The 27,508-nt window shown below is 45.3% G+C and overlaps 1 protein-coding gene across 2 annotated transcripts in view; it reads right to left on the bottom strand.

Annotated features, from left to right (window-relative positions):
- Positions 1 to 25,239, bottom strand: part of LOC147625070 (uncharacterized) — a 41,530-nt gene extending 16,291 nt beyond the window's left edge. The window contains exons 1-3 of one of the 2 annotated variants that reach the window (XM_086818324.1): positions 24,703 to 25,154; positions 23,081 to 24,499; positions 22,661 to 22,919 (exon numbers count right to left, since the gene is read on the bottom strand). In XM_086818324.1, the coding sequence (XP_086674450.1) occupies positions 22,661 to 22,919; positions 23,081 to 24,141 (1,320 nt within the window). In that variant the 5' untranslated portion in view covers positions 24,142 to 24,499; positions 24,703 to 25,154. Of the gene's footprint in view, positions 1 to 22,660; positions 22,920 to 23,080 lie in introns of both variants that reach the window. The other variant, XM_086818323.1, reaches the window with a different exon arrangement.
- Between the last annotated feature and the right edge of the window lie 2,269 nt (positions 25,240 to 27,508).

Genomic DNA, 27,508 nt, shown 5'->3' with positions numbered 1-27,508 from the left:
CGGCCTCTATGCATAAAGGAAATTCTGTTTGTCTTGTACTCTTTGCGGGGCTCAAGCCTATGATGCCATGGCTTGCCAAGCAATACTTCACATCCATTAAGTGACGCAACCAAGAAATGCTCATGATCAAGATAACCCTGAATATGTATGCGTAACTTTCCAATAAGTGGGGTAACCTGCACCTCTTTACCAACAAAGACAACTTCTACTTCAATTTGAGGCCCCATGTCCTCAACCTCAATGCCCAAGGCGGTTGCCATCTGGGTAGAGATGAAATTATCTGTTGCACAATCATCAAACATAAATAGAGCGGATTGATCCCTGATTTGACCCCATGCTTTGCATACCATCCTCTCTTTTCCATCATGCTACATGTTTCCTTGCACATCGAGAACTGCATGCACATTTGCCTTGGGTTGCTTGTCCTCATGCTTTTGTTTGCGGTTGGAGCATTGTCTAAACATATACTCTTTACTGCCACAAGAAAAGCATTTCCCCTCCTTTGCATATTGCTCCCTTTGCTCGAGAGTCAAGCCAAATTTGTTCTTCTCGACATCCCGAAAGCTCTTTTTAGGTGGCTGTCCACCTTTTTGCAGGTTTGGGAAAGCCTTCTCTTTGTCCTTGGAACCACCTTGATCTTGCTTGATTTTGAGCACCAATTGCTCAGTAGCAAGAGGAGATGCTATAAGCTGCTATAGAGTGTGTTTTGGGTGCAATTCAATGCCTGAACGATACAACCCGAAACGAAACTTTCTTTTCTTTTCATCCTCGGAAAGTTGCATGAAAGAAGTAACCTCGAGCAAAACATTCCAAAATTTGCTCACATATTGCTACACACTCTCATTATCCTTTTAATGAAGTCTATCCCACTTTAATGTGAGTGTATGCTCTACATTGGGTGGCAAGAATTGGGCATAAAATCTGTCCTTAAACTCTTTCCAAGTGCAAATGGGGTTTTTGGTGGTCTTTTCAATGATCCACCAATGGACAACTGTCCCCTTCAAAAACATGCTTGCATGACGGATCTTGGACCTCTCAGTGAAGTCCTCTTCACTAAATGCAATATCAAACTAAGTCACAAAAGCAAGCACCTTAGAGGCATCAGACTCCCCATGATAGGCATCAAACTTCACTGACTTGTCCCCTGCCTTGAACTCCTTGAGATTTTTGGCATGAGGCTCAAGTTCTTGCTTCTTTCTCTTGCCCTTGTCCAACGGGGCAGCTCTCTCTGCATGAGCTTCATGGGCAATCTTAGGTGTTCCACTAGCCAGGTCTTTGGTTCTTGTGGCCCCACTGCATGTGACCTCGCTGAAAGATGCCTTGTCTCGCCACGAGACAACTCAATAGGCAAGGTCTTTTGGCTTGCATGCCGACCACTGTCCCCATGATGTACATACTTGGAATCCAAATGGCCTTCAGCATGCATAAATCTGTTTCCTCCTATGCCATGAGGAGTGGATGCATGGCGAGAGGTGACCGATACTTCTTCTTTATGCAAATATGATCTCAACCTTTGAGAGGCTGGGTCTCCATGATGCTGCAAACGGGGTGTATTCTTGAACATAAGCTGTCCATCCTCTCCCTCTCTAAGGTCACCCTTTCGGATAAAATAAGAGAGTGCCAACTCCCTTGGCTTCTTGCCCACTTCTCGAGCCATAGACTCAAAAGTCATGTCCACCATAGCATCAGCTTTCTTGGCTTCTATGACACTTTGTACATGGGGGTCTTCATGCAAGAATTTCAGCTCTTGCTCTTTTGCCTGCAAGAGCCTCTTCATGTGCTCCAACTCAGCCCTCAATGCATTGGGCTCTTCCTCATGCATGGGTTCTTTACCACGTGATGTCTGTCCCATGAATGCACTGTCATAGACTCTCTCAAGAGGCTTATGCCTTCCATGCAATGCATCGGAATTCCGTGAAGCACTTGATTGGCCCCTCGAATTCGGCACTTCCAACGGATTATCCTGGCTGTCCATTGAATCAAGTGTTCGAACTTGCTTTAGATCTCAAAACTTCGTGTCTTCTCTTAAGAAGAAAGAAAGACGACCGGGCTCTAATATCAATGTGACCGTTCCCTACAAGAGGCCTTCAGATCAGAAGACAAGATACACATATTTAGAACACTTAATTTAACTGATATTAAACAATGGAACAACATCAGCAACAAACACTGGAAATACTGAAAAAATACAAATGACACCAACACTGGGGCCGGAAAGGGCCGGCCCCTCTCTCAATACTTTTGTATTTCTTGGAATATTTATATTTGTACAAGTGTCACGGGCCCGATAGGCCTGATTTCTCCACCAAGGAGTAAAAACAACCAAATATAACTGGTTCAAGTTAATGAAGAGGTATTGGTCGGAGTAGCCTCAAATCACAGGCTCATTCCCACCTTCACTGGGTGCACACTTGCCTTTCACTGGTCTTCCGAGACCGTGCACAAACAGGCACGCCCATACTAACGCAGGCAACAGTGATACACCGCAGAGAGAACGTATCCTGGTTCTCCCAGATAAGCTTTGTACCTGGTTTTTCCTCATATCCACATGGCCTTCACTGGCTCCTCTATAGGTGAGGGCACGATCAGCGCAATCATGGGAAAAACCACTACCCAATGACCTTCTAAGGTGTATGCAACTGGAGAAGAAACTTGCCTACACAAAGCTTGAAATAACAACATTTAACTTTAATTGTTATCTGAATTTAAAATAAAATATTCAAACAAATATCTAGCATAAGTTTTAATTCAAATCTCAGCAAAGAAGACCATTTCCCTTTTTGTTGTACTCCAAATGGGTGCAATCAGCTGATGTGAACAGGGCAACCAACCGGTACAAATGTGGCAGCTAGCAGAGTTTGCAAGTACACGTGGGCAACCAGCACATCCGGCACAAGAAGGCAGCAACACTACTTTGCAGGTACACGTAGGTAGCCAGCAAATACAACACATTCAAGTGGGCAGGTATAGCTCGTATAGGGAGGCGGGTACAGCAGGGCAATACCAAGCGTGAAGGAGGAAGGAAAAGCCACCAACCCTACACGTGGATAATTTCCAAAAAGGTTCCATGCAAAAGCCTTTATTTTTAAAGGTTATAAAACCTTAAATCAAATTAACACTTTGGGCACCCTCAAAAGCAAATGTCCAGTCCCTATTTAAAATGAGTGTGAACACAATACCTTATAAATATTAAGGTTTACTCTAGTTTATGGATTTTACCTTTTAAAAAGGCCAAAATGAAAATACTTACCACTTGTTCACACGCCACACCACCAAGACAGCAAACAGCACTCCATGATACACTAGGGGCGTCCCCGTCCAGTGTACAAGCACGGCATAACAGGCAGACACACGCAAACAAGTCATGCAAATACAAATTTTATGCATGCAGGCATAAATGCATGTGCACATATAATGGATGAAATCTCTCTTTCATGAAACTTGTACAAGAGCTTCCTGTCAAGCACAAAACTGGCGCGACAAAAATATAAAGATATGTCCTAGTCTTCCTATGGAGTGACAGTCCCATAGGTAAGATGCCATCCTGGCCATACACAGGTGGCACCAACAAGCTCCCGTCCATACAGCACGGAGCAAGTCACACACCAAAAAACTGGCCCTTTCACATGGGACACTAGCCTGGCCCCATGTGAACATGGCACAAATCTGGCCGCTCATGGAGTGACAGTCCCATAGAAGTGGCTCTAGAAATGGAGATGGACCAAATAGTGTTAGGTCCACTTTTCTTTTGCAAGGCATGGCACTATGTACTTGGGTACAATTTAAACAGGTGTTCTCTTCCATGTGGCTCACATCTACATTTGAGGTGGATGTAATGACAACATGGCATACGTTGGATGCATCGAAATGTGAAAATCTTGAGAATTACAACAAGAAGTTTTGGGAAGCTTTACTCCCAGTTACTTCTTATTGTGCAGTGCCACTGCCAGAGCGGGTTGAGAAGTATTGTTGTGGGTTGCCCAAGAAAGTGCGTGACTACTGCATTAAGACTCAAGTAACAAATATGCCGCAGGTGATAGAGAATGCCATGACGGCAAATGCATTACTCACTGGGGTTTCAACTGGATTTAAGAGCAACAAAAGCATTGGCAAGAAAACTGAGAAGTCAGGGCATGCATCGCGTGATGCAACAGTGCCTGCAGAGAAGCGGCGTAAGATGTTACCAATGCCCCAGAGAACTCCTGAGGAGAAACATGCTTTGTTGGATGCCAAGAAATGCTTTTTTTGTACCGAAGAGGGACATATGTCTTTCACTTGTCCCAAGCGTAAGTCCAACAAGGACTCTGACACTAAAGGGGAGCCCAAGTCTAAAAGCAAAGCAATCTGCAGGGTTAGTTCTTGATCTTGTTGGGGAACAGCCAAGTGGTGAGGAGACTGAGTTGTGGAGAGCATGGAGCAAAGTTAGAGATCAGAATGCTTTGATTTTCTTTGACACAGGTGCTAGAGCCAACTTTATCTCACCAGATTTGGTTGGCAAATTGGGGATCCGTGCAAAGGAGATGGGGCCTTTGTATGAGACTAATATGGCTTGTCCTGGATATGCAGAACCCGTTACCCCTATTATTGGGAAGCTGAGGCTTCATGTGCAAGGTTATGTGGACAGCGAGAAATTCTATATCATGCCACTTGATGGCTGTGATGTTTTGTTGGGTATGCCATGGTGTCATAGAGTACATGCGGTGGTGGATACGTACAACAGGAAGATTACTTTGACTCATAGAGGGAAAGAGTATATTGTGGATATAAAGCTTAAAGGAAAATCTGTTCCTATTGTATCGGCTTCGGCCATTTCATCAGTAATGAAAAACCATCTTTCCACGTACTTGGTTTTTGTAAAGGATGCAAAAGATGATAAATCTCAATCTAATTTGTCTATGTTAGATAAAGACAGGACTGATTTCCTACGTGAGTACCAAGATTGCTTTTCCGAGTCATTGCCAGGAGAACTTCATCCGAAAAGGCCAGAAGATCATGCTATTGATCTTATTCCGGAAAGTACCTCACCAAATAGACCGCCGTACCGCGTTAGTGCAGCCCAACAAGAGAAAATTATGAGCCAGGTACAGGAGTTGTTGAAAAAGGGGTTGATTCAACCTAGCTCATCAGCCTTTTGCTCACCTGTGCTGGCGCATGTGTATAGATTATAGGGCGCTAAACAAGAACACCATCAAGAATCGATTCCCTATTCCGAGGATCGATGACATATTGGACCGCTTACAAGGTTCCACAGTCTTTAGTCGGATAGACTTGAAAAGCGGGTATCATCAAATATGCATTAGACCCGAGGATGTGCATAAGATAGCATTTCAGACCATCTTTGGGCTATATCAGTTATTGGTCATGCCCTTTGGCTTGACAAATGCTCCCGCCACCTTTAACAGGACTATGAACACGATTTTCCGGCCTCATAGAGCATTTGTGGGCACATTCTTTAATGACATAATTGTGCATTCACGCTCAGAGGAGGAGCATAGGAAGCATTTGGCCACATTGTTTGAAGAACTCCGAAAGCATAGGTTGGTCATAAATGGCAAGAAGAGTGAGTTCTTCTTGAAAGAAATACACTTCTTGGGGCATATCATGTCTAAAGATGGAGTCCGTAGAGATCCTTCGAAAGTGGAAGTAATTCTCAATTGGCCAGATTTAAGGACCGTGCATGATATACGCAGCTTTTTGGGATTGTGTTCCTACTACAGACGGTACATACGGTATTTTACTCAGATTGCTTCGCCCCTTCATGCTTTAACAAAGAAGGGAACTCCGTTTCGATGGGCTGATCGGGAAATTGCAGCCTTTAAAAAGCTTAAAGAAAAGTTTACTTTGGATCCCGTATTGGTACTACCAGATCTCCAAAAGGCTTTTGTTGTCCACTGTGATGCATGTGGGAACAACATTGGGGTAGTTCTCATGCAGGAAGGACATGTGATAGCCTATGAGAGTCATATATTACAGAATGCCGAGAAGCATTCACAGATCCATGAGAAAGAGATGGCTGTAATTCATGCTCTTTCTACATGGAAACACTATTTGCTTGGGGTTGATTTCACTATGCAGACAGATCATCAGACCTTGCGTTATTTCCTCATGCAAACTAAACTTTCTGAGAAGCATATGAGATGGGCCAACTTTTTGTCTATGTTCCACTTTCAGATTGTACATGTGGAAGGCAAAAAGAATGTTGTGGCAAATGATTTGTCACGCAAGCCACAGGTCTCAGCAGTTTCACTTGCTTATCATCATGAAATTGATGAGATGAAAAAGTAGTATGTCCAGGATGAGGATTTTGGCAGGGCCTATGATCAGATGTCTGAGGGTCAGCGGCATGATCATTATACTCTCAGGGTTAGCTATTTGTTGATGCATGGTAGTCTGTGTGTTACCAGGCAGTTACGACTCAAGGTTATAATTGAAATTCATGCTCCACCGTATGCAGGTCATAGGGGCATTGAGGCCACAGTAAAGGCAGTTGAGGCTTTCTTTTATTGGCCGACCTTGAGAAGAGATGTTGATGCTTTTGTTAGGCAATGAATCATATGTCAGAAGGTGAAGTTTGACCATCAGAAGACACCAGGGTTACTTCAACCTTAACCTTTACCTATTTCCGATAGACCATGGGAGAGCATTGCCATGGATTTTATATTTGATCTTCCAAGGACACAAACAGAGAATGATGGCATTTGGACTATCATATGCAGGTACAGTAAGCAGGCTCATTTCATTCCCATGTGTAAGAAGAACAAAGTTGCTCACATGGTGAAGTTGTTCATGGTGGCGAACATCTTCAAGTATCATGGCATGCCTTCATCTATCATTAGTGACCGTGATCCACGGATGACGAGTTTATTTTGGAGAGGGTTGTTTGACAACATGGATACAACTCTCAAGTTTTCATCATCGTTTCATCCACAGACAGATGGGCAGTCGAAAGAGACTAATTCCACAGTGTTAGATCTTCTCAAGTGCTATGTGTCAGAGCACAAGCAACAATGGGAAAAGTATCTTCCTTTGGTGGAGTTTGCTTATAACAACACCATCCATACCTCGACGAGCAAGGCGCCTTTTGAGATTGTGGAAGGAGGGAAGAAGGTATCACCCATTTTGCATACAAAGGATAAGATCTTTGAGGCTGACCAGTATGTGGAGAACATGGATGAAACTTATAGGAGAGTTAAGTTGGCACTCCAAAAAATTCAACAAAAGCAAAAGAAGGCAGTAGACCATCACAGGCGTGCATTACAGTTTGCATTGGGTGACTAGGTTCTTTTGCGATTTGAGAAAGCTAGGCTCAAAAAGATGAAGAATAAAGAGTGCTTATTCCCTAAGTTGAGCATGCGCTACTATGGTGTGATATGCAGCGGAAGTCTTTGTATTGGAAGATCCTGTCACACAAATGCTTACACCGTCTTCTGTATCCTGAGTTTCATGAGTTTAGCAATCCACTTTAATACTTCAAACTTTAAAGAGATGAGAGAGAGATATATGAGAGCTGTACACTAGATTGGGTCCCGAATTACCCACTGAAGGGCCCCCTATCTCGATAACAAGATAGTATTTGCTTTATTACTTTAGAGAGAATGACTGTGGACTGTAGATAAGCCAAACGCAAGATCTCGGAGGATCGGAAGCCTGGCTGAACTGTACACGGCTGTAGAAACACCTCGATGAACTGATCTCGAGCATATGCACTCTTCCCAAGGGCATGAGGAAGGGCTGCACACCTACACCTCAGGCTGAGAAAAGAAGGCGGTGGACTGTTCTAAGCTATGTTAGAATGCTGTAAATGCTTATGAATGATAGAATACCTTTACCAGATGATTGGTGTATGCCTGGATGATGCACTGAATGTTGGATACTGATGTAGACTAATGAATCAAGGCTGAAACTGCTGGGAATCTACAAACGCAGGTCTATAGGGCTGAATACTGGTGTAGTACTGATGTTGGACTTAAACGCAGACTGTAGGGCTGCTGCTGGACTGAAACGCAAACTGTAGGGCTGCTGCGGGACTATAGACGCAGGGCTGGGCTGCTGTAGAACTGTAAACGCGGAGCTGTAGAGGACTGAACTGCAAGCGGCTGTGTTCTATGCAAAAACGCAGAGGTGCTTACTGTTTTGGGCCTGTGGATGTGCTATATGGCTGCACCTATGGCTGTAGGGACTGCTGAACTGCTGCGTTGGAGAACCAGGGCTGGCTGAAGCAAAACTTAAGTACTCCAAGGGCTGGATGAGACTAGTCTAGGACTAAAGGCAAGGGTACTCCTAGGGCTGAGGAGGAAAGCTCTTAGCACACTGAAGACTGAATGCTGAACTAAGCCCTATGCAAGCCTATTTATACTAACTAGGGGCTAGTCAAGTTGGCTGGTCATTTATTTAATAAAGTTTATATTTATAAATGATATTAAATGCTAATAAATACCATAAAATATGGAAAAAATACCAGATAAATCCTAGTAAATTCCCTAAGGTTTCTGGGATGTTCTAAATGATGCACAAGCATATGAATGCATATTATGCAGGATGCAGAGTGCTTTCTAATGCAAACCCAAAGGCTTCTACTGACTCTACATGCATGAATGATTCTTTCCAAGTGGGTTAAGGGACTTGATTGATTGACTGACCCGCTAAGGCTGAGGAATGACCTACGTAGCTCGTGCCTGACTTATCTTGGACTAAGGATGTACAATGTGATCACGGCGTACGACAAGTATCATCATACTGGGTTCTAATAATGTACAAATGTTGCATTGCTGATGATGAGCCAGTTTGTCACCATGCACTAAGTGCAGAGTGCATGTGACATTCCCTCCTGCTTAGCTTGGCGGCAGGTTCATGGCTTCCAAGTAGTCTGCCAACAACTGGGGGTACTCTTGGAAGAACTCCTCGTCGAGCCATACGGCTTCGTGGGTACCTCGAACTCGAAATTTCGTATAGAACTGACATATCCGTCGACCGGAACCATGCTTCCATCGATGAAGAAGGATCTGCTCAGGCTCAATAACTTCTACTTCGTCTACCACGTCTGGCTGCTGTTCATCTGAAACATCAAACACTTCTGGACCAAAATATGGTTTTAGCCAAGAAACATGGAAAACATCATGCATTGTCCAACTGGTAGACAACTTTAATTTCATGGAGACATCACTTAACTTCTTAACTATTTAAAAAGGGCCAAAACTATGGAATGAAAGCTTGGCACAACGTTTGCCCACTTGTTTCAATCTCTGTTTCATGATACACAAATAGACCCAATCCCCTTCCTTGAAATGGACATCTCGTCTAGACTTATTTGCATGTCTGCTATCCTGAGCTTTGGTCAAGCGGTCCTTGACTGACTCAATGATCTCGGAAAATGCTTCCGTGGTTTTATTAGCCTCTAAAGATGGAGACACCATTCTCGTCAAAAGAGAAGAAAAACGACGACCAAAGGCTGCTTCTTATGGAGTCCGTTCAACACTGGATGAATGAGTGTCGTTTAAGATAGCTTGGACCAATGGAAGATAATGTTCCCATTTGGACTGCCGGTCATGACAGTATGACTTGAGAACATCAAAGGCCAACTGGTTATAAATTTCTATTTGGCCATCTGTCTACGGATGGAATGCACTAGACAACTGCAATTAGTCCCAAAGTTTTCAAATAATGCCCTCCAGAAATGCGAGGTAAACTTGGAATCTCTATCTGATGTTATGGTGGTAGACAAACCACAAACTGGATACCAATGCTTGAGAAACAGACGGGCTACGTCCTCAGCTATGGCCGTATGCTTGCATGGAATGAGCATGCAGAATTTACTACAGCGATCCTCAATGGTAAAACACTGTGTCACCAGGAGGTGAAACTTTTTGCAGTTGTTTTCTTTATTTACATTTCTTTATAAATATATATTTTTCTTTTCTTTCTCTTTGGTTGTTGTTGTTTTCCCCCGGGATCTCTTGGAAGAGCTTGGGCCATTGCAATGTCAGAATGGGTCAGCCAGTGGGACTTTGGACCAGTGGTTGGCTAAGCCTGAGAACTGCACTGAAAGATGAATGACAATGTCCAGGACATGGGCACTGAAAGATGAATGACAGTGTCCAGGACATGGCCACTGAATGAGGGCATAGGCCGGTTTACACTAGTAAGTGGCCGCCACCGAAATGTGAATGTATCTTGAATTCTAAGCAAATTCTGAAGTGACCATAGTGGTCAAGGATGGTCAGGAGACCAGAAGGAATGCAGATGACATTATCCCTAAAATCTAGGAAACTGCTATTTTGGGCAGTGTCAAAATTGAAAAGTGTTTGCGTCAGTTTGTGCAGAATGTCAAGGGGACCAAAAGCTGGCAAAGGACTGTTGTGAGAATGTGAACCAGTCAGGAGATTTTTAGCTTGGAAGATTGCATGTGGAAAAGGCTTAAAAATGTGCCAAGTGTCAAATTTATGTGCATTTTCCACATTGGGAAGAGGGAAGCGTGGGATTTTGGGCTGAATGAGGCTCATTTGCAGCCATTATGGTGGATTGTTTGCAGGTTAAGAGCTATTGTGGTGCACTCCCTTGCCCTGCAACTCATGTACTAAGGATTGAGCTTGCTCCCCACAGCCTCTCTCTCTCTTTCTCTCTCTTGTTGCAGACTATGGTAATGCTCTCATCAGATAAAATCAGGTACAATTGTGTGAATTTCATGCTTATATGCAGAGGCTAGTTGCCTCCTTGAACAGGAACCGGTGTAGTTAGTTCCTACACCAAAGCAGGGACGGAAGAGGATAACCTCTTCAATACAACGCTGTTTCAGCATTGTTTAGGTGCTGTTTTTGGGCTGTTATGTTGCCCGGTTGATGCCAGAATGCAGTAGGACTTTGCTAAAGTCCTCCAGGACAGTACAAGGGTTGATTTGGGCTGAAAACACAGCTGAAAACAGGTCTGTGCAAAAAATTACAGCAAGCTGAATTGTGATGTTTTGGACTCCATTGGATAGTCTGATGCCTATGGAAGTGAGCCTGTCAGTTGGGACTCATTCTGAGATGTTATGGAACAATTTTAGTACAGTTATGCTGGCAAATTTCTCCCAGAATTTGTAAAACTCAACTGGTGCAAGTAGAGTGCTCTGTTGCACTCGTGCTTTGTATTTTCCAACTTTTTAACAATAAAGAAATACCGCAAGGGGCGCCGGACTTCGGGGCCAATGTGTTGTTGAGCGAGGGAGCGAGGATTCTGTGATTGTGTGTCTGAGTAAGTCCAGGTTATTTATGAATGAATTACCGCTTTATGTGTCCATAGACCGGTTTTACACTGGCAAGCGATGCCCAAAGTTGTCTTTCAGGAGCTTCGGACCATTTCCCATCCGGAAAAAGATTAATGAGGTGTCTATGCAGTTAAAGCTACCTCCGAGTTGGACTATGCACGATGTATTTCATGTCAGTTGGTTAAAGCCATATGCAGGTCCACCCCCTTTAGAGGTCAAAGACGAAGCGGAACCAGACATCATTGATGAAGCTGAAGTAATGGTTCCAGAACAGATCCTTCTGCACCGTTTCAAGCATGGCTCAAGCCGAAGACTACGACAGTTTCTTACGAAGTTTCAGGACCGAGGAACTCATGAAGCGGTATGGCTCGACAAAGAATTTTTTGAAGACTATCCGGCTTTATTGACAGATTATTTGGAGGCTATGCAGCTTCCGTCAAGTTAAGCAGAAGGGGATGTCACGTGCATCCCGCACTTGGGTGCCACGTAGACATTTCTGTACAGAAGGTGCAGGACCTGGGATGGTGAACTGGTCCCATGTGAGCCCAGTCCGGGACGAGTCAGCCAGGGATCCATCTCAGTCGTCCGAGGTCAGGTGTGCATTGTCCTGCACATGAGTCCAAGGTCAGGTGTGCACTGTCCTGCACATGAAGCAGTGCCAGTCCGCGCTGTGAGTCTCCCTCTGGAATGATGTCAGATGTTCTGTGTATCTGGTTTGCAACTGGATGCCAGGCCTCTGTAGGCATGTAGGTTTGCATGTAGAGATGGGGCCAGCCCATAGGGCTACCCCAGTGCGAAGGTTTGCACTTGCACTCTTAGTATGGGCATGGGGGAGGTGTAGAACCACCCCCAAGGGGCCAGGAGGGCCCAAGCTTTGCCCACCAGCCAAGGCATGGGCTGGAGGGGCTGTCGGCCAGCTGTACTGTTGCTGGACATGCAGCCGACTGGGTCAGAAACCCTAATCAGCAGGTAGGCCAGGTGTAGGGGCAGTCCCACACCTCTGCGCAGCATGCCCAGCAGCCAGGAGCTGTCCCAGAAAGCATGCGCAGGCTGGACAGCATTTAATAGAGTGTGAAAGCATTTTATTAATAAGACACAGTCGTGGAGCTTCCTGAAGCCAGCCGACTGGAGGCAAGAGGGAGTATAAATACTCCAGCCAATATTCATTGATCTCATCTCATAATTCACCAAGTGCAACAAGCAAACAAGGGCCAGGACAGCCAAGAGGTTGCTAACGCAAAGGGGTGAAGGACTGAAGGTCAAGGGCAGGTTTTCCAGCCAAGAAAAGGTCAAGTTTCTGTATTTGTTTTCAGATTTACATCATTCTAATAAAGCAAATACACCATCCATGGTGGGGGCCCTACAGAGGGTAATTGGGACCCAATACTGTGTCCTCTCCATCTCCCCTTTCTCTCTCTATTTTCTGCACATCTCCTTTCAGTTTGTGCGTTAAATCCGTCGCGAAAAGAGTGCTGATTTCTGAGTTTTGAAGTACCGATCCTTCTCCGAAGCTTCCGCATATTACACGCTGTGATCACACCCAAAAGCTCTTTGTCATATACCGAATTATTCTTTTCAACGACATCCAACTTTCTACTGTAATATGCCACGGGTCTATTGTCCTGCTAGAGGACTGCACCTATGGCTACATTGCTCACATCGGTGATGACCTCGAAAGGTTCGTCCCATGATGCTAACTTTAATACAGGTGCTTCTGAGGCAGCTTTCTGGAGTGCACGGAATGCATCAACAAGCGCCTTGCCTGTAATTGAGGCTTTCTGCTTGCGAGTCTTCACCCCTTGAGCAAGTCGGTAAGAGGCGCTGCAAGGTTGGAAAACTGATGGACATGGGTACTATAGGCCTGACAAAGACCTACGAATGAACGGATTTCTTGGGCGGTCTTAGGAATGTCCCAATCTAAGATCTCCTGAACCTTTGATGGATCCAATCTAATCCCATCGGAATCGATGATGTAGCCCAAATACTAAACTTCCTTAACACCAAAGACAGACTTTTTGGCGTTTATGTAGAGCTGATTATCTCGCAAAAGTTGCAAGACTTTCTCCACATCTTTCTCATGCTGCTCTGCAGCGGCTGAGAAGACTAGCATGTCATCAAGGAATATGAAAACACACTTCCCAATGTGGACTGCGAAAATCCTAGACATCATCTTATTGAAGGTTGCGGGTGCATTTGTAAGCCCAAAAGGCATGACTACGAACTCGTAGTGACCACGCTCTGTCCGAAAAGCTGTTTTTGGAATGTCAGCTTCAAAAATGCGGACCTGATGGTAGCCACTCTTGAGGTCGATCTTAGTGAAAAATTTAGCACCGTCTAAACGCTCCAAAATGTACTCTATCCTTGGCATAGGAAACTTATTCTTGATAGTGAGTTTGTTTAATGCCATATAGTCTACACAAAGGCATGCAAACTTGTCCTTCTTTTGGACAAATAGGATAGGTGCAGCAAATGGGGAGGAAGAAGGCCGAATGAATCCGGCTCGGAGAAGCTGAGATAACTGCTTTTCTAACTCGCCCTCTAAAGTCTTGGAAAGACGATGGGGAAACCTGCTAGGAGGATCTGATCCAGGGACCAAATCAATGTGATGGTCCTCAAGGCGAGGGGGTGGGAGACTGGGCGGGAGATCGTCCCTAAGCATAATGTCTTGATGTCTGGATAGGAGGTCTGCTAACTGAGGAACTGAAGATGTAACGGATGCTACTAATGAGGGAGAGGCTGTTTGAGCACGAACATAAAGGAGTGCTCCTTCTACTCCCTTGCGGATAGCTCGTCCGGCCTGGAGATGCGAAATCAATGGGATGCCAAGAATGCTTCTATCCCCACGAATCATGACAGGCTCAGGAAAACCTTTACAAATAGTAAAAGTGTCCTGCTCCCAAACGGGAATAGGCTCATACTGACGAAACCACTGAATTCCTAAGATCATGTCACGCCCCAACAGAGGTGAGACGATGAAATCTCGTTGAAATGAGGCCTTCTGAACTTCAAAGGCAAATTGAAGTGCCTTCTGGGAAATGTGGGTGCGAAGACCACGTGTAAACCCGTCCACATCTAGATGATATGGGACTAATGTTGTGCAGTTCAATTTATTAGCCAACTGGGGAGAGATGGCGTCTTCAGAACTACCCATATCGAAAAGGACTACAAACTGTCGGCCCTGGGCCGGCCCTGGGCAAAGCCATAAGCTTGGATGAGGCTCTTCTGAGCAGCATCGCTCTCACCCTCTTGCTTAGCATCAAATACCACGGATGGCATAGGATGCATAGAAGGTAAAAGTTGAACTGCATTTGAGGTAGTAGGCGGGACTGGAGGAGCTGGGGAGGCTGTGGCAACTGTGGCAGAAGGAGCTTTGGCGGCTTGTGCCACTTGCCATTTGTGGCAATCCTTCTTACCATGCCCTATAATATGACAGAAAAAACATCTATTTTTTGACTGGTACTTCATTTGCTCCTCTGGAGGAAGATAACCTCCAGTAATGCCTGCTTTAGCCTTTTCATCACGGGGTTTTCTTAGGTTTAGATTCTTTATCTTTCTTACCCCCTGAACTGGAGCTATTACTGCCGTCCTTCTTAGCATCTTTAGAAGAAGCGTTACCTTTCCCTGTCTGTGCAGCTGATTGCTGCTGCTGGGGTTTGGTACTGGACTGAGATGACTGCTTGGGCTTGCCCCCGTTCAACTTCATTTCTTCATTCTGAGCGAGGCGAATGAATTGCTCCATCTTAGCCTGCGCAGATAACCCTAACTACTGTGCTAAAGTAATAACCTTACCGGAAAACTGAACGCTGGGGATCCGTTCTGTCTGAGTCCATAGAACTCATCTTTCAGACCGGTCATGTACTAGGACGGAAGAAATCTGGTCTTCAGGTCATGGACAAAGATGTCCAAGTCAAAGACTCTGACACCTGTGGCCTAGTTTGTATGAATACTAGACCAATGTTGCCACCAAGTGACTGCCTCACCAGTGAGATGGGGAGCCGCTAAGTGGACTTTATCTTGTGGGTCTGTGATCCTAGCTAATGGAAAATGAGCATTAAACTGATGAATAAATTGATTAACTGATGAGTGATCACACTTACCATCATACTTACTGAAGTTTGGTTGACAGCGAATGACGGTGGTTGATGCTGCTGCGAACTGCGGGCTGGTGACACCTATGACTAGGGAGACTGAGGAGAGCTGCTAATACCTCAAGTGTATGGCCTCCTTTTCCCGTTGGTGCTCCAATAACATACGTTCTCGATCAAGCTCACGTTGGTGTTCTTGAGCGGCGAGTTCAGCCTGACGCCGGTCTTCGTTGATCCTGCGTTGGGCTTCCTCATAGTCCCGTCTTTCTGCTTTTTCTTCTTTCCTTCGGGCCTCATCCTCTCTCCTTTGTTGTTCCATCTGAAAGAAGAGGGAGATGTAGTCGGGTGCTACTGGAGGCGGAGAAGGACGTGCTGTTGCTGCCTCCAAGAGTTGGAGATGCTACATGAGCAGCTGGTTCTAAGCTCTCAGAAGAGCTATGGTGTCTGCTATAGGCGGAAGAACATGGTCTCCTTCGGACTCTCTTCTGAAGACATGATGCTGAAGTCGGTGGTCGTGCCGGAACGCAATCTAACCATCCAAGGATGCCCCCACGCTAGGATACGGTGTGTGGAAAATCTGAATCTGATACCAATGTGATATACAGCGGAAGTCTTTGTATTGGAAGATCCTGTCACACAAATGCTCACACCGTCTTCTGTATCCTGAGTTTCGTGAGTTTAGCAATCCACTTTAATACTTCAAACTTTAAAGAGATGAGACAGAGATATATGAGAACTGTACACCAGATTGGGTCCCGAATTACCCACTGAAGGGTCCCCTATCCTAATAACGAGATAGTATTTGCTTTATTACTTTAGAGAGAATGACCGTGGACAGTAGATAAGCCAATCGCAAGATCTCGGAGGATCGGAAGCCTGGCTGAACTGTACACGGCTGTAGAAACACCTCGATGAACTGATCTCGAGCCTATGCACTCTTCCCAAGGGCATGAGGAAAGGCTGCACACCTGAGGCTGAGAAAAGAAGGCGGTGGCCTGTTCTAAGCTATGTTAGCATGCTGTAAATGCTTATGAATGATAGAATACCTTTACCAGATGACTGGTGTATGCCTGGATGATGCACTGAATGCTGGATACTGATGTAGACTGATGAATCAAGGCTGAAACTGCTGGGAATCTGCAAACGCAGGTCTGTAGGGCTGAATATTAAGCATTAAGCAACAACTGGCAGCTATTGGCAAAAAGGTAGAAGATAATGAGGCACTAGCTGTGCTTCTGAAGAGTGGACAAAGGTGAATATGAAAACATTGTAGCAACACTAAAGAATGTACCTGAATTGAAGCTACACGAGATAGAAGGAGCTCTACTAGAGCAAGAGAGCAGAGGTAAAGAGAAGAAATGGCTCGACTCAACAGCAGGAGAAGAAAAAGCATTCTTCACCCGTGTTGTGGGACTGTAGACGCAGGGCTGGGCTGCTATAGAACTGTAAACGCAGGGCTGTAGAGGACTGAACTGCAGGCGGCTGTGTTCTATGCAGAAACGCAGAGGTGCTTGCTGTTTTGGGCCTGTGGATGTGCTGTATGGCTGACCTATGGCTGTAGGGATTGCTGAACTACTATGTTGGAGAACCAGGGCTGGCTGAAGCAAAATTCAAGTACTACAAGGGCTGGATGAGACTAGTCTAAGGCTGAAGGCAAGGGTACTCCTAGGGCTGAGGAGGAAAGCTCTTAGCACACTGAAGACTGAATGCTGAACTAAGGCCTATACAAGCCTATTTATACTAACTAGGGGCTAGTCAAGTTGGCTGGTCATTTATTTAATAAAGTTTATATTTATAAATGACAATAAATGCTAAATAAATACCATAAAATATGGAAAAAATACCTGATAAATCCTAGTAAATTCCCTAAGGTTTCTGGGATGTTCTAAATGATGCACAAGCATATGAATGCATATTATGCAGGATGCAGAGTGCTTTCTAATGCAAACCCTAAGGCTTCTACTGACTCTACATGCATGAATGATTCTCTCCAAGTGGGTTAATGGACTTGACTGACTGACTGACCCACTAAGGCTGAGGAATGACTGCTGAAAAATGTCCACGACTGCATAAATGCAGTCAGCCAGCAGAAAAGTGCCGCCCACGACTGAGCAAGTACAGTCGGCCAGCAGTCCAGTAGCCCACGACTGAGAAACATGCAGTCGGCCAGCACTGGAGTGCTCTTGGCATCCTCTGGCAACCCTTCCAACCACTGGAAAAATGGAAAAAAAATAGGAGAAAAATACGGAGAGCGGGGGAAAATGATAAAACACCTCATAAGGGCGGGCACACCCACAACAAAGGCCCTAGTGTATAAAACTGGACAGGAGATGACTTCTAACACCCCCTCTCAGCTCCTGGCTATGAAACCAACCACTGGGAGCTGGGGTGCCGCCTGAGCAAATCCTGAGAGAGCGACTTCGTAAAGAGGTCCACCGTACTGTCCTCTGTCGAACAGAACTCCAGCAAGATGTCATCAGCAACGATCTGTTCACGAACAACATGCCTCTGGATGACCATGGGTTCCTCCAGTGGAAGCCCAAACCTGCAATGCAACCTCCTGCTGCTCCGTAAAACTGCTCCTAGGCCATAAGTAGATCTCCTCATGTCCGGATCTCCTCCCCAAACCGAGTCACTCCAACCGTGGAGTCGGACTCCATCCAACAATCCCCCTCCTGTGTACAAGAGTCGCTGATCCTTCGCATGCCGCAAAAACCACAGGAAACGCAATCCTGCCTCCCAAAGAGTCATCCGCAACCATGAGCTCAACCGCCTCATTAGGAAGCTCCCGTCCAATCTGGTGTCCATCAACCAGATCAATGAACCATACAGCTTCTGAGTCACAGAGACATCACACTGCTCACAAGGATCAACACCTGTTACGGTGCACAAATAAGTCCTGGAAACCTGATGAAACCTGTCAACCACCCCCTCTGAATCTGGAACCACAAAGCCTGGAGAAACTACCTCCTTCCGCAAGTAATCACCTGCCACCTGCCTGGCTTTCCGAAAGGTCCCCGTGGAAAGAACATCCTCAACTACTGGAAGTTCTATGTCCCGAACACTACGAGACATCAGAGCATAAGTGACCTGTTCAGCTTCCTCTCACTCACGAACACAAGAACTACCAACATCAGTACTGGAAAGTTCTTGCCAAGTGCTGCCTTCTCCTGGTAAGCTATCCACCATCTGGTCCCGGAAAGCCCGTACCTGCAGCGTATCCACACTTGAGTAGCCATTACCAGACTGCCACTCATCACAAACCCGAGGACCTGGGAGAGAGAGTGTTGAAAGCCTGTAAACTCCATTCTCCACTCTGCCTTCCCAAACCACTTGGCCTGTTGCTTTGTCCCGGAGAGCAACAAAATGCTCATCAAACTCCACCCATACGCCAGTCTTGCAAGCCTAATGCACTGACAACAGATGGAAACCAAGTGCCGGAACATACAACACCTGGGAGGAATGCTTCCCCCCTCTGCCATCGGGAACTATCTTCATCCTGCCCTCACTGTGAACTGGGATAGTGGACGTATCCCCAGTAAGAATATGACCGGAAAACCTGCAGAGATCCTGTAAACCGGAACGGGAAGGAGTCATGTGCCTGGAAGCACCACTATCGAGAATCCACTCCCGAGTATCCGTTGCGGAGAATCCTCCAATCTCCTCCCTGCCTGAAGAAAATGAAACATCGGTGTCCATCACCTCCAGGTGCACAAAAGCCGGAGTCTTCATGATTGCTGCTCAGGAATCTTCACCCTTCTCGGTCTTCCGCTTGGAACACTACCTCCAGTAGTGGCCTTTCTCGCCACAATCATTACAGGTCCTCTCTGCCTTCAATTTCTCCCGGTCAGTGTCGGACTTCTTCTCAGAAGACTTCTCTGAGGAAGCCTTCCCTTTGCCCGAGTTACAGCCTTTCGACCGTTGGCCAGTAAAGGCCTCCAAACCTCCACCCTGAGGAGGGTTCGTGAATCGTTCCTCCTGGTCCAAGACCATGGGCACAAGCTCCTCCCACGTGATGGTGCTGAGCCTGCCACTGGTAATCAAAGACGAGTAAAATGCTGAGTACGAAGAGGGCAAATGTGACAGCAACGTGATGGCCATGTCCTCTGACGATATCTCCTTCCCAGCCTGGAGAACTTCCTGCTGAAGAGCCTGCAGCTTGTTAATATGCTCCCGCATCGTCGACGACTTTGCAGGGCTCATAACCCGCATCTGTACTTCCAAGGAAATCCTCTTCATGGGCGATACCCTGTTGTAAAGTGAGGCCAAATGCTGCCATATACCTCTGGCCAACGTCATGTGCTTTACATGATTGATTACCTGTAGTGTGCAGTTGAGGAAAATAAACGAACGGACCCTGGCGTTGACACGATCCCACATCTGTGTCTGGGCCTCCCGGTCCTTTCGGGTTGACGGTAACTCCCCTTCCTCTACTTCCGGCCGTGGAACACCAACAACGACAAAATCGGCGAGGTCGCAAGACTCCAAAACGGATTCCATCATCACCTTCCATATGCCGTAGTTGCTCCCGTCCAACTGACGGTCCACCGGGAACGTGGGGAGTGTCGGGATCTTCAAATGTGTCTCGGCCATCTCAAACAGATCTGCCATAGCGGGGATGTACGCTGAAAAGGGTGGGTGGGTGGGAACAAAGAAGAACTAAAACCTGCAAGTGGCTGTCCAGCAGATCAGCCCGCCTTCCTCTTACTTCTCCTCTTCCCGAACAGCCCAAAACAGTCCACCAATCACCCACAAAACAGTCCCCCTCTTGCTCACACAAATCCCAAGACCTATCTAGAGCCTAGGGCTCTGATACCATGTCAGAATACGCAGCGGAGATGATGACCAGATCTGGGAACACAAGAGCAAAAACGCAGGCAGAAAAACAGCACAAGAGAGAGAGAGATGTAGGCGTGTAACTCTGCTCTGATATACACAAGATCCCGAATATGATACAAATATGGTATGGGGGCTGGGGGCCTATATATATGCCCCTGGGAGAGCAGTCGGCCAGCATAGGAAGTGCCCACGACTGCTGAAAAATATCCACGACTACATAAATGCAGTCGGCCAGAAAAAAAGTGCCCACGACTGAGCAAGTACAGTCGGCCAGCAGTCCAGTAGCCCACGACTGAGAAACATGCAGTCAGCCAGCACTGGAGTGCTCCTGGCATCCTCTGGCAACCCTCCCAACCACCACTGGAAAAATGGGAAAAAAATAGGGGAAAAATACGAAGAGTGGGGAAAAATGATAAAACACCTCATAAGGGCGGGCACACCCACAACAAAGGCCCTGGTGTATAAAACTAGACAGGAGATGACTTCTAACAAGATGTGCCTCAAGATGTATCAAATGAGGTTCAACCAGAGATTGAGGAACTTGATGAGGTTCTTATTCCCGAGCAGATACAGATACTGGCACATAAGGAAAGAAAGGTATGAGGTAAAGTTTCCCGTCGCTATCTTGTGAAGTTCAAGAACTATTCATCGATGGATGCGAAGTGGATGGAGGAGGGCGACTTGGCAGATTCACCTCAAGTATTGCAGTTTTATCTTGATGCCTTTGAGTTGGAGCCGACTCTTGCTACGGCTCATTTAGGTTCAGCAGAGCATAGGTTTGGAGCATTGCCTGATGCTCAAGAGGGGGTAGCACCTCCGCTCCCTTGATATAGACAAGCTGAGATGTCATCTAGAGGTCGCTTGGTGCAGCTTTTGTCTCGCCCAAAGGTATTGATAGTTGACAGTAAATCTGCTTATGTGACTTCTATGATATATGTGTACTAGTCACATTGGATGTTGTGGTTATGTATGGTTCACAGTGGTATACAACTTGGACTATTACTACACCATTGGCTTGCAGTGAATGTTGCTACATATACATGGCTCAGAGAGATCAGGACGTTGATCTTGCCATATTGTACTTTTCACTTTTAGTTGGATCACATGGTTGATATCTTACTGTATTGGGCAGCCTTCGTTTTATCAGTGTGATTCCGCTTTATCACCAGAATGCAATCGAGGACGCTTGCCATTTTTCAAGAGGGGGGTATGTCATGACCCTATGAAATTGTGCCGCATAAGTGTGAGCATGGTGGTCGGTGAGCAAGATATATGTTTAAGGTTCATACTTGGGGACAAAAGGGAACTAAGGTTTATAACCCCATGTGTGGAGGGGACAAAAAGAAACAAAAGTTCAAGGTTTATAACCTTTATAAAACCCTTTTTTTTTAGCATCGTGGCCCCTAGGCTATTTTGGGGGCCTACGTTTTTTTTTTAAGAGAGTCGGGTCAGCACCTTTTCTCTCTCTCTATCACTCTTGCTTTTTGAAAGGAGGGCTGGCGGGCTCTGCTATAGATAATACAAGCGCAGACTGAATCGTTCTCTCTCACGCTTGCTTTTTGGGGAGGGAAGGTTGGCTGGCTGCTGCGCTGCCATACATACATGTGCAGACCAAATATCTCTCTCCCCCGCTTTTGGCAAGAGGTTGGCTGTCGGACTGCACTGTTGTACATACAGGCAGAGCTGGACAGAGAGGCGTGGACTGTACAAGGGAGTGCAGGACTGGACAGCAGGTTCACCCACAAGTTTTCTCTCTCTCACGTTGAATTAGGTGCTAGACAGGCGGCTGCAAGACAAGAGGGCAGGACAGAACAGGGCTTTTCTCACACACCTCTCTTGTGAAAAGCGACACAAGGACTGTAAGTTTCTCTCTCTCTTTGTGAGCAAGTGGGACTGCAGGAAGTGTCAAACTAAGTCTCTCTTTTCATTGGCTCGTGACTGTTTCGGAGACGTTTCTTTGGCTCTTTGTGAGAGGAAGGGTTTGGCAATTTGGAGGGTGGAAATAGGGCAAGTTTTTGGACAGATTTGGAAGAGGTTGTGGACTGTTTTTATGGCTAAGTTTGTGGCTATGTGCATGGGCCAGTTAGCTGCATATTCAAGGCCTCATGGATGCATTGTCTTGGCAGATTAGAGGAGATAACATTGTGGTGTTTTTGGGACACAAAGCTATGTGTAACCTCTATGTTAAGAGGTCCAGAGGACTGGCAGATTGGACATGCAGACATACAAGCCATGAATGGCCATGTACTCATTTAAACTTTTCCATTGAATTTGAATAAAGAAATACCGAAAGGGGCGCCAAGCTTTGGGGCCAACAAGTGTCGTTCTTCTTTTCGTGTTGGAGCACTCTAGCTCCCATATATTTGTTTTATTTGCTGGACTACAACTGTTTTGGGTGACTGCTAGTCTACCGCACTTTGGTTTCTACCAAAGGCCGGTTTCACACCCTCTCACACATCTACAAAAAGGAAAGGCGGGGATAAGATTAGTGTACCTGCACAACATGTAACACCTTGGAGTGGCTGACAGCAACAGTTGCACCTGACACAAGATTCTGTGTGCTAGGAGTTTGCAGCATTCCAGCATGCCAATATCCTGCTTGTAATTCCCCATTTCTGAAAGTGTACATTCCCAATCCCTGCCTCTTTCCTTCATGCCATGCACCTTCATATCGATGACCATTAGCAAATTGGTATACACCATATCCATGCATCTTGTCGGCAAAATACTCTCCAGCATAGGTATCCCCATTCCTGCGAAATTGTCCTGTGTAATGAGAGCAAACGTAAAAGTAGACTTCAAAGCACATTGCCCTGATACAGTTTATGCAGAGTGATGATGGCATAGGAATGATAAAGCGGCATAGGAAACATAGGAATACAACACAATCAGCTACCCTTTCAAATGCACTTACCGGAAATGATAGTAGCCAAAGCCATGCTTCACCCCCCATTTGAACTCACCCACATACCGGCTTCCATCTTCACATGTCTGCACACCACAGCCATGGCTTTGCCCATTGGACCACTCTCCAGAGTAAACATCCCCTGTATAAAACCTGTAAACTCCATACCCTTCTCGCAAACCTTGCCTGTAGTGACCCCTGTATCGGCTCCCCCGAGCCCACGTCTCGACTCCATAGCCATCATATTTGCCATCTACCCAATCCCCTTCATACCTCCCACTCATGTAAAAGTAGTATACGCCACTTCCCGAATAGTGGCCCTGATGAAATTCTCCTTCATAGACATCACCATTGCTGTAGATTTGCACACCCTCCCTTGCATTCCTCAACTTTTCAGTCCTGACCTTGGACCCAATTGTCCAAGTCACAGAAGAGGCTCTGCTAAACATCTTCTGATCTGATTTATCAGCAGTCAGCAAATCAGTGAACCGCTTCAAGCATGAAAAAGTGACGCAACCTCGGCTTTGACTAAACACGGCCCTGAACCTGTAGAGAAGGTTGAAGCGAGGATAGGCAATTCTGATGGATATGAGCACTGCACTGAAAAAGAAAACCAGGGCAATGTAGTCAAAACCATCTGCATCAGGGGGGAAAGGCAGGCGTGGACCATGATGATGGGGCAAGCCCCTTGCATAAAAGTAGACACAGGGGAAGGTGACCACCACCACAGGGGGCAGTAAGAGGCGGAGTTTAAGCCCCTTTGAGCAGGCGGGGGTGTGGCGAGGGCTCTCTGCAAGGGCATTGTGATGGCGGCTGTCGTTGCGGGGACGATGGTAGTGGGGAAGGCTGTCTGTACGGCCATGGTGGTGGGAATGGGGGCTTTCTGTACGGATGAGGGGGCTTTCTGCAGAGTGTTTCCGAGCCAGCTCCTGCTGCCAGATTCTGTCAGTGCGGGAGCTGCCTGGAGAGACTCCTTCTTCCAAGCAAGAGAGGCTGTCGATGCCGGATAGGATAGTGGGCGATCGTGAGAGAGATGAAGAGGAGGTGCGGGTCAGCTTGAATGTGGCCATGAAGCGCACAAAACCACCTTATTTATCTTGGCGCAAAGAGGGTCTCCCACCAGCAGAGAAAGCTCTCTTCCTGGGCTGGCTCCCCTGCCCTAATGCCCATGCCCAGAAACTAGAATTTATCGATATCAAAATTTGGGGTACAACTCACTCCACCCTCGCGCAGACTCTTGTGATCTTGCCCTCATCACCGAGCACCGATGCGATGACAGACAGAGACACAGAAAAAGCAGATTTAACCTTTAATTAGGCTCTAAGACGGCGATTCCCAATGCCCATCTTTGCTTCTTTAAAACCCACATTGTAAACCGATTAATTAATAGACGGAGATTAAGATCCGATTCACGTAATGGATTAGGCCCTGAAAAGGAAATTAGGGGACAACCCACTATACATTAGGCAAAACCCACATCAAATTTCGCTGAAAGCCAGAGGTTAAGGGCGGGTAATTCGTAATCTAGCGATAAGACGAAGATTAAAAGCCAACCCACTTGTGATTAGGGCAAACAAAACCCCTTCCCACGCAGGCTCCCAGCACTCACGCATGCACCCTAAAAATAGCACCTGGTGAGAAACGCACCAGAATCCCGGATTCCCGGCCTTCAGGTGTACGGCAAAACCCCGCCCCCCATATATCAGATAAGCATAAGAGCAGCCCATATAATGTTTCATTACACCCATTTCAGCGTTCCTTGCCACGACCCTCTTTTTCAAATCACACCTATCATTTGGTATAGATCCCCTTCATATAAAATCCATTTAAGGCAGCACATTGACTTATGAGGCCATCTCCCTACCATACCAATGCCCTAGAAAACATGTTCGTGTAAAGCCATTTTCCCTTGCTCTTGCTCCTGCTCCTGCTCCTGCTCCTGCTCCTTCTCCTTCTCCTGCTCCTGCTATGGCAACCTTGTCACTAAACTTCACCAAGCCAAATGCTAAATAGGCTAAAATCAGCACAACTAACTTTTGTTTTTATAACTTGGCAATGCATATCATCCAACCTCACTTCAAAGGTGTGGGAAAAGGTGGCCTTAAATGTGCACAGCCCAGTTAATTAGGCTGTGAGAAAGCATAGTAACATGCCTAAAGAATTAATGTATTTCAAAATTAGGCAAAGAAAGATAGATAATGTATATCGAGATAATTGTATGTGTTGTACTTTCAAAAAACTTCCAATCATACCACTAGGATAATGACATGGCCCATTTGATCTCATCTTTCATAGTACATATCCAACATCACTTTTTGAGTCTTCTCTTAATTTAATTAATAATCACATGCTCTTTCAAAAAGAGGAAGAGTGGCTTGTGGCAAGAAATCTTGCATGCGTGACGTTCGTTCATATTCACGTGCTCTTTTAAAAAGAGGAAGAGTAATCTTGTATGTGTGACAACCTCTCATATTCACAAAGTTATCATAGTACATTCCTCAATTTACTTAATGAAACTATCTAAGATCACATCTCACTCTCACCAAATGTTGATCCTTCGAGGGAGATCATCCCTAATCCTTCGTTACTCCTCCTTTAATCATAGGCCACCTTTATTACACCATCGAGTCACCTTCCTATGGCTTTCCTCTCCAATACTATCCCCCCCCCCTCTTCCTTCGATGAGAGAGGGCCATGATACATTGTATAGGTGAAAGAAAGGAAAGTTCAAGCAAAGAGAGAGAGAGAGAGAGAGAGAGAGAGAGAGAGAGAGAGAGTGCATGCAGAGGGATCTCCTAAAACACTCACTTCTTGTTTTTTGACTTTTTTAAAAAAGCCAAGGAGGTGGAGAACCTTATGATATTTTTAAAAAATCCAAGGTGCAAAACCTTCTAATATCCTAAGGCTCTCATGTTGAAGGGAGGTTGCTTATTCAATGCTGACTCCATACAAATTCCCATACAATTGTGCCTCCATGCTCCACTTCTTAGGGCATGTTCACACAAGGAATATGTTTGGAAACTGACTTCAAAATTTTCTACATTTCCACATGCAACTTAAAAGTGGAGCTCCAATTAGATGGAGGTAACAAAAGTATGACCATGGTGTAATATCAACTTTGGTGGTCCATGCGATCATGCATCTTCAAGGTGGTTTGTTGATGAAGTCAACCACCACGGCCACAATTTTAGGCATCAAACCACTACCAACTGGTCCACCAACACAACTGGTCCACATGAATAGCTTGAATTTGTTGCTAGGTTGTGAAGTGGATTGCATAAGAAGGAAAGAGTGGTAATGCATTTCAAAGAGATTTCAAACAGTTCATCCCTAACCCTAAGCATTAAGTGATAAAAGGAAACCACTATTTTGCGTGAAGCACAAAACCTTCGTAGATGTATCAATCCTCTCATTAAATGTAACACAATGTGAGAAGTAAGGTGAAGGTTAGGTATAGATTTGATAATCAATTGCCATTGTTAAACATATTCATAGCCCAAACTTAGATAAACATGACACCATATTTTCTTAATTATGAATCTTTATTAATTTTTGTGGTTTTGAGAAGAATTCAAGTTGTTTTCAATTACATGATAAGTCAAGTCTAAGTTTGGCATTCCTTATTTTGTGACTTTAAAGTTTTAAGAAACTTTCAAGTTGTTTTCAATTACATGATAAGTCAAGTCTAAGTTTGGCATTCCTTATTTTGTGACTTTAAAGTTTTAAGGCACTTAATATCCAAAAGTTAGGCTTAAAAACTCCTCACACTACTCAAGAAAGAATTGTTTGTTCATTATCCAAACGTAAACGATTACTTTGAATTATGGAATATCAAGAATTCTAGTTGTCATGTCCCCCTTACAAAAGCCAAAATGATATTAATAATCAAAGCATGTATATGCAACTACGTGCACACACACACCCCACATATGAACAAGGAGGGGGGAGTGAGGGAGCAAAGGAGAGTGGGGGGACAAAGAAATAGAGAGAATAAAGAAGGAGTGAAAGAGTGAGGGGGGACAAAGCAATAGAGAGAATGAAAAAGAAGGAGTGGAAGAGCCTACTTGCATGTAAAGGGTGATAGAAAAGAACAATTTGTTAAAGCATGTTTCATAATTAACATTATCATCTCTCATAGGTATACATAAATCTAGCACCACATAAAGGATGCAAGCTTACACCCAGATTCAAATCATCTCTCCCCACATCAAGGTGCAATCTAACACCTAAATTCAAATCAAATACACTAAAGACCAATATATATATATATATATATTATTTTTATTTTGTGCATGCATTGTTAGTGGAGCTACATAAAAACCCTCTTATATGCATGCTTGTGATATGAAACATTCTTTTGAGTGACAAGAGAGAGAGAGAGAGAGAGAGAGAGAGAGAGTTTTTTATTTTTATTTTGTGCATGCATTGTTAGTGGAG

The sequence above is a fragment of the Cibotium barometz genome, chromosome 24, assembly GCF_041138505.1.
Source record: "Cibotium barometz isolate CiBa-2024 chromosome 24, ASM4113850v1, whole genome shotgun sequence".
Classification (NCBI taxonomy): Eukaryota; Viridiplantae; Streptophyta; class Polypodiopsida; order Cyatheales; family Cibotiaceae; genus Cibotium; species Cibotium barometz.
This window is presented reverse-complemented; position numbering and strand designations above follow the sequence as displayed.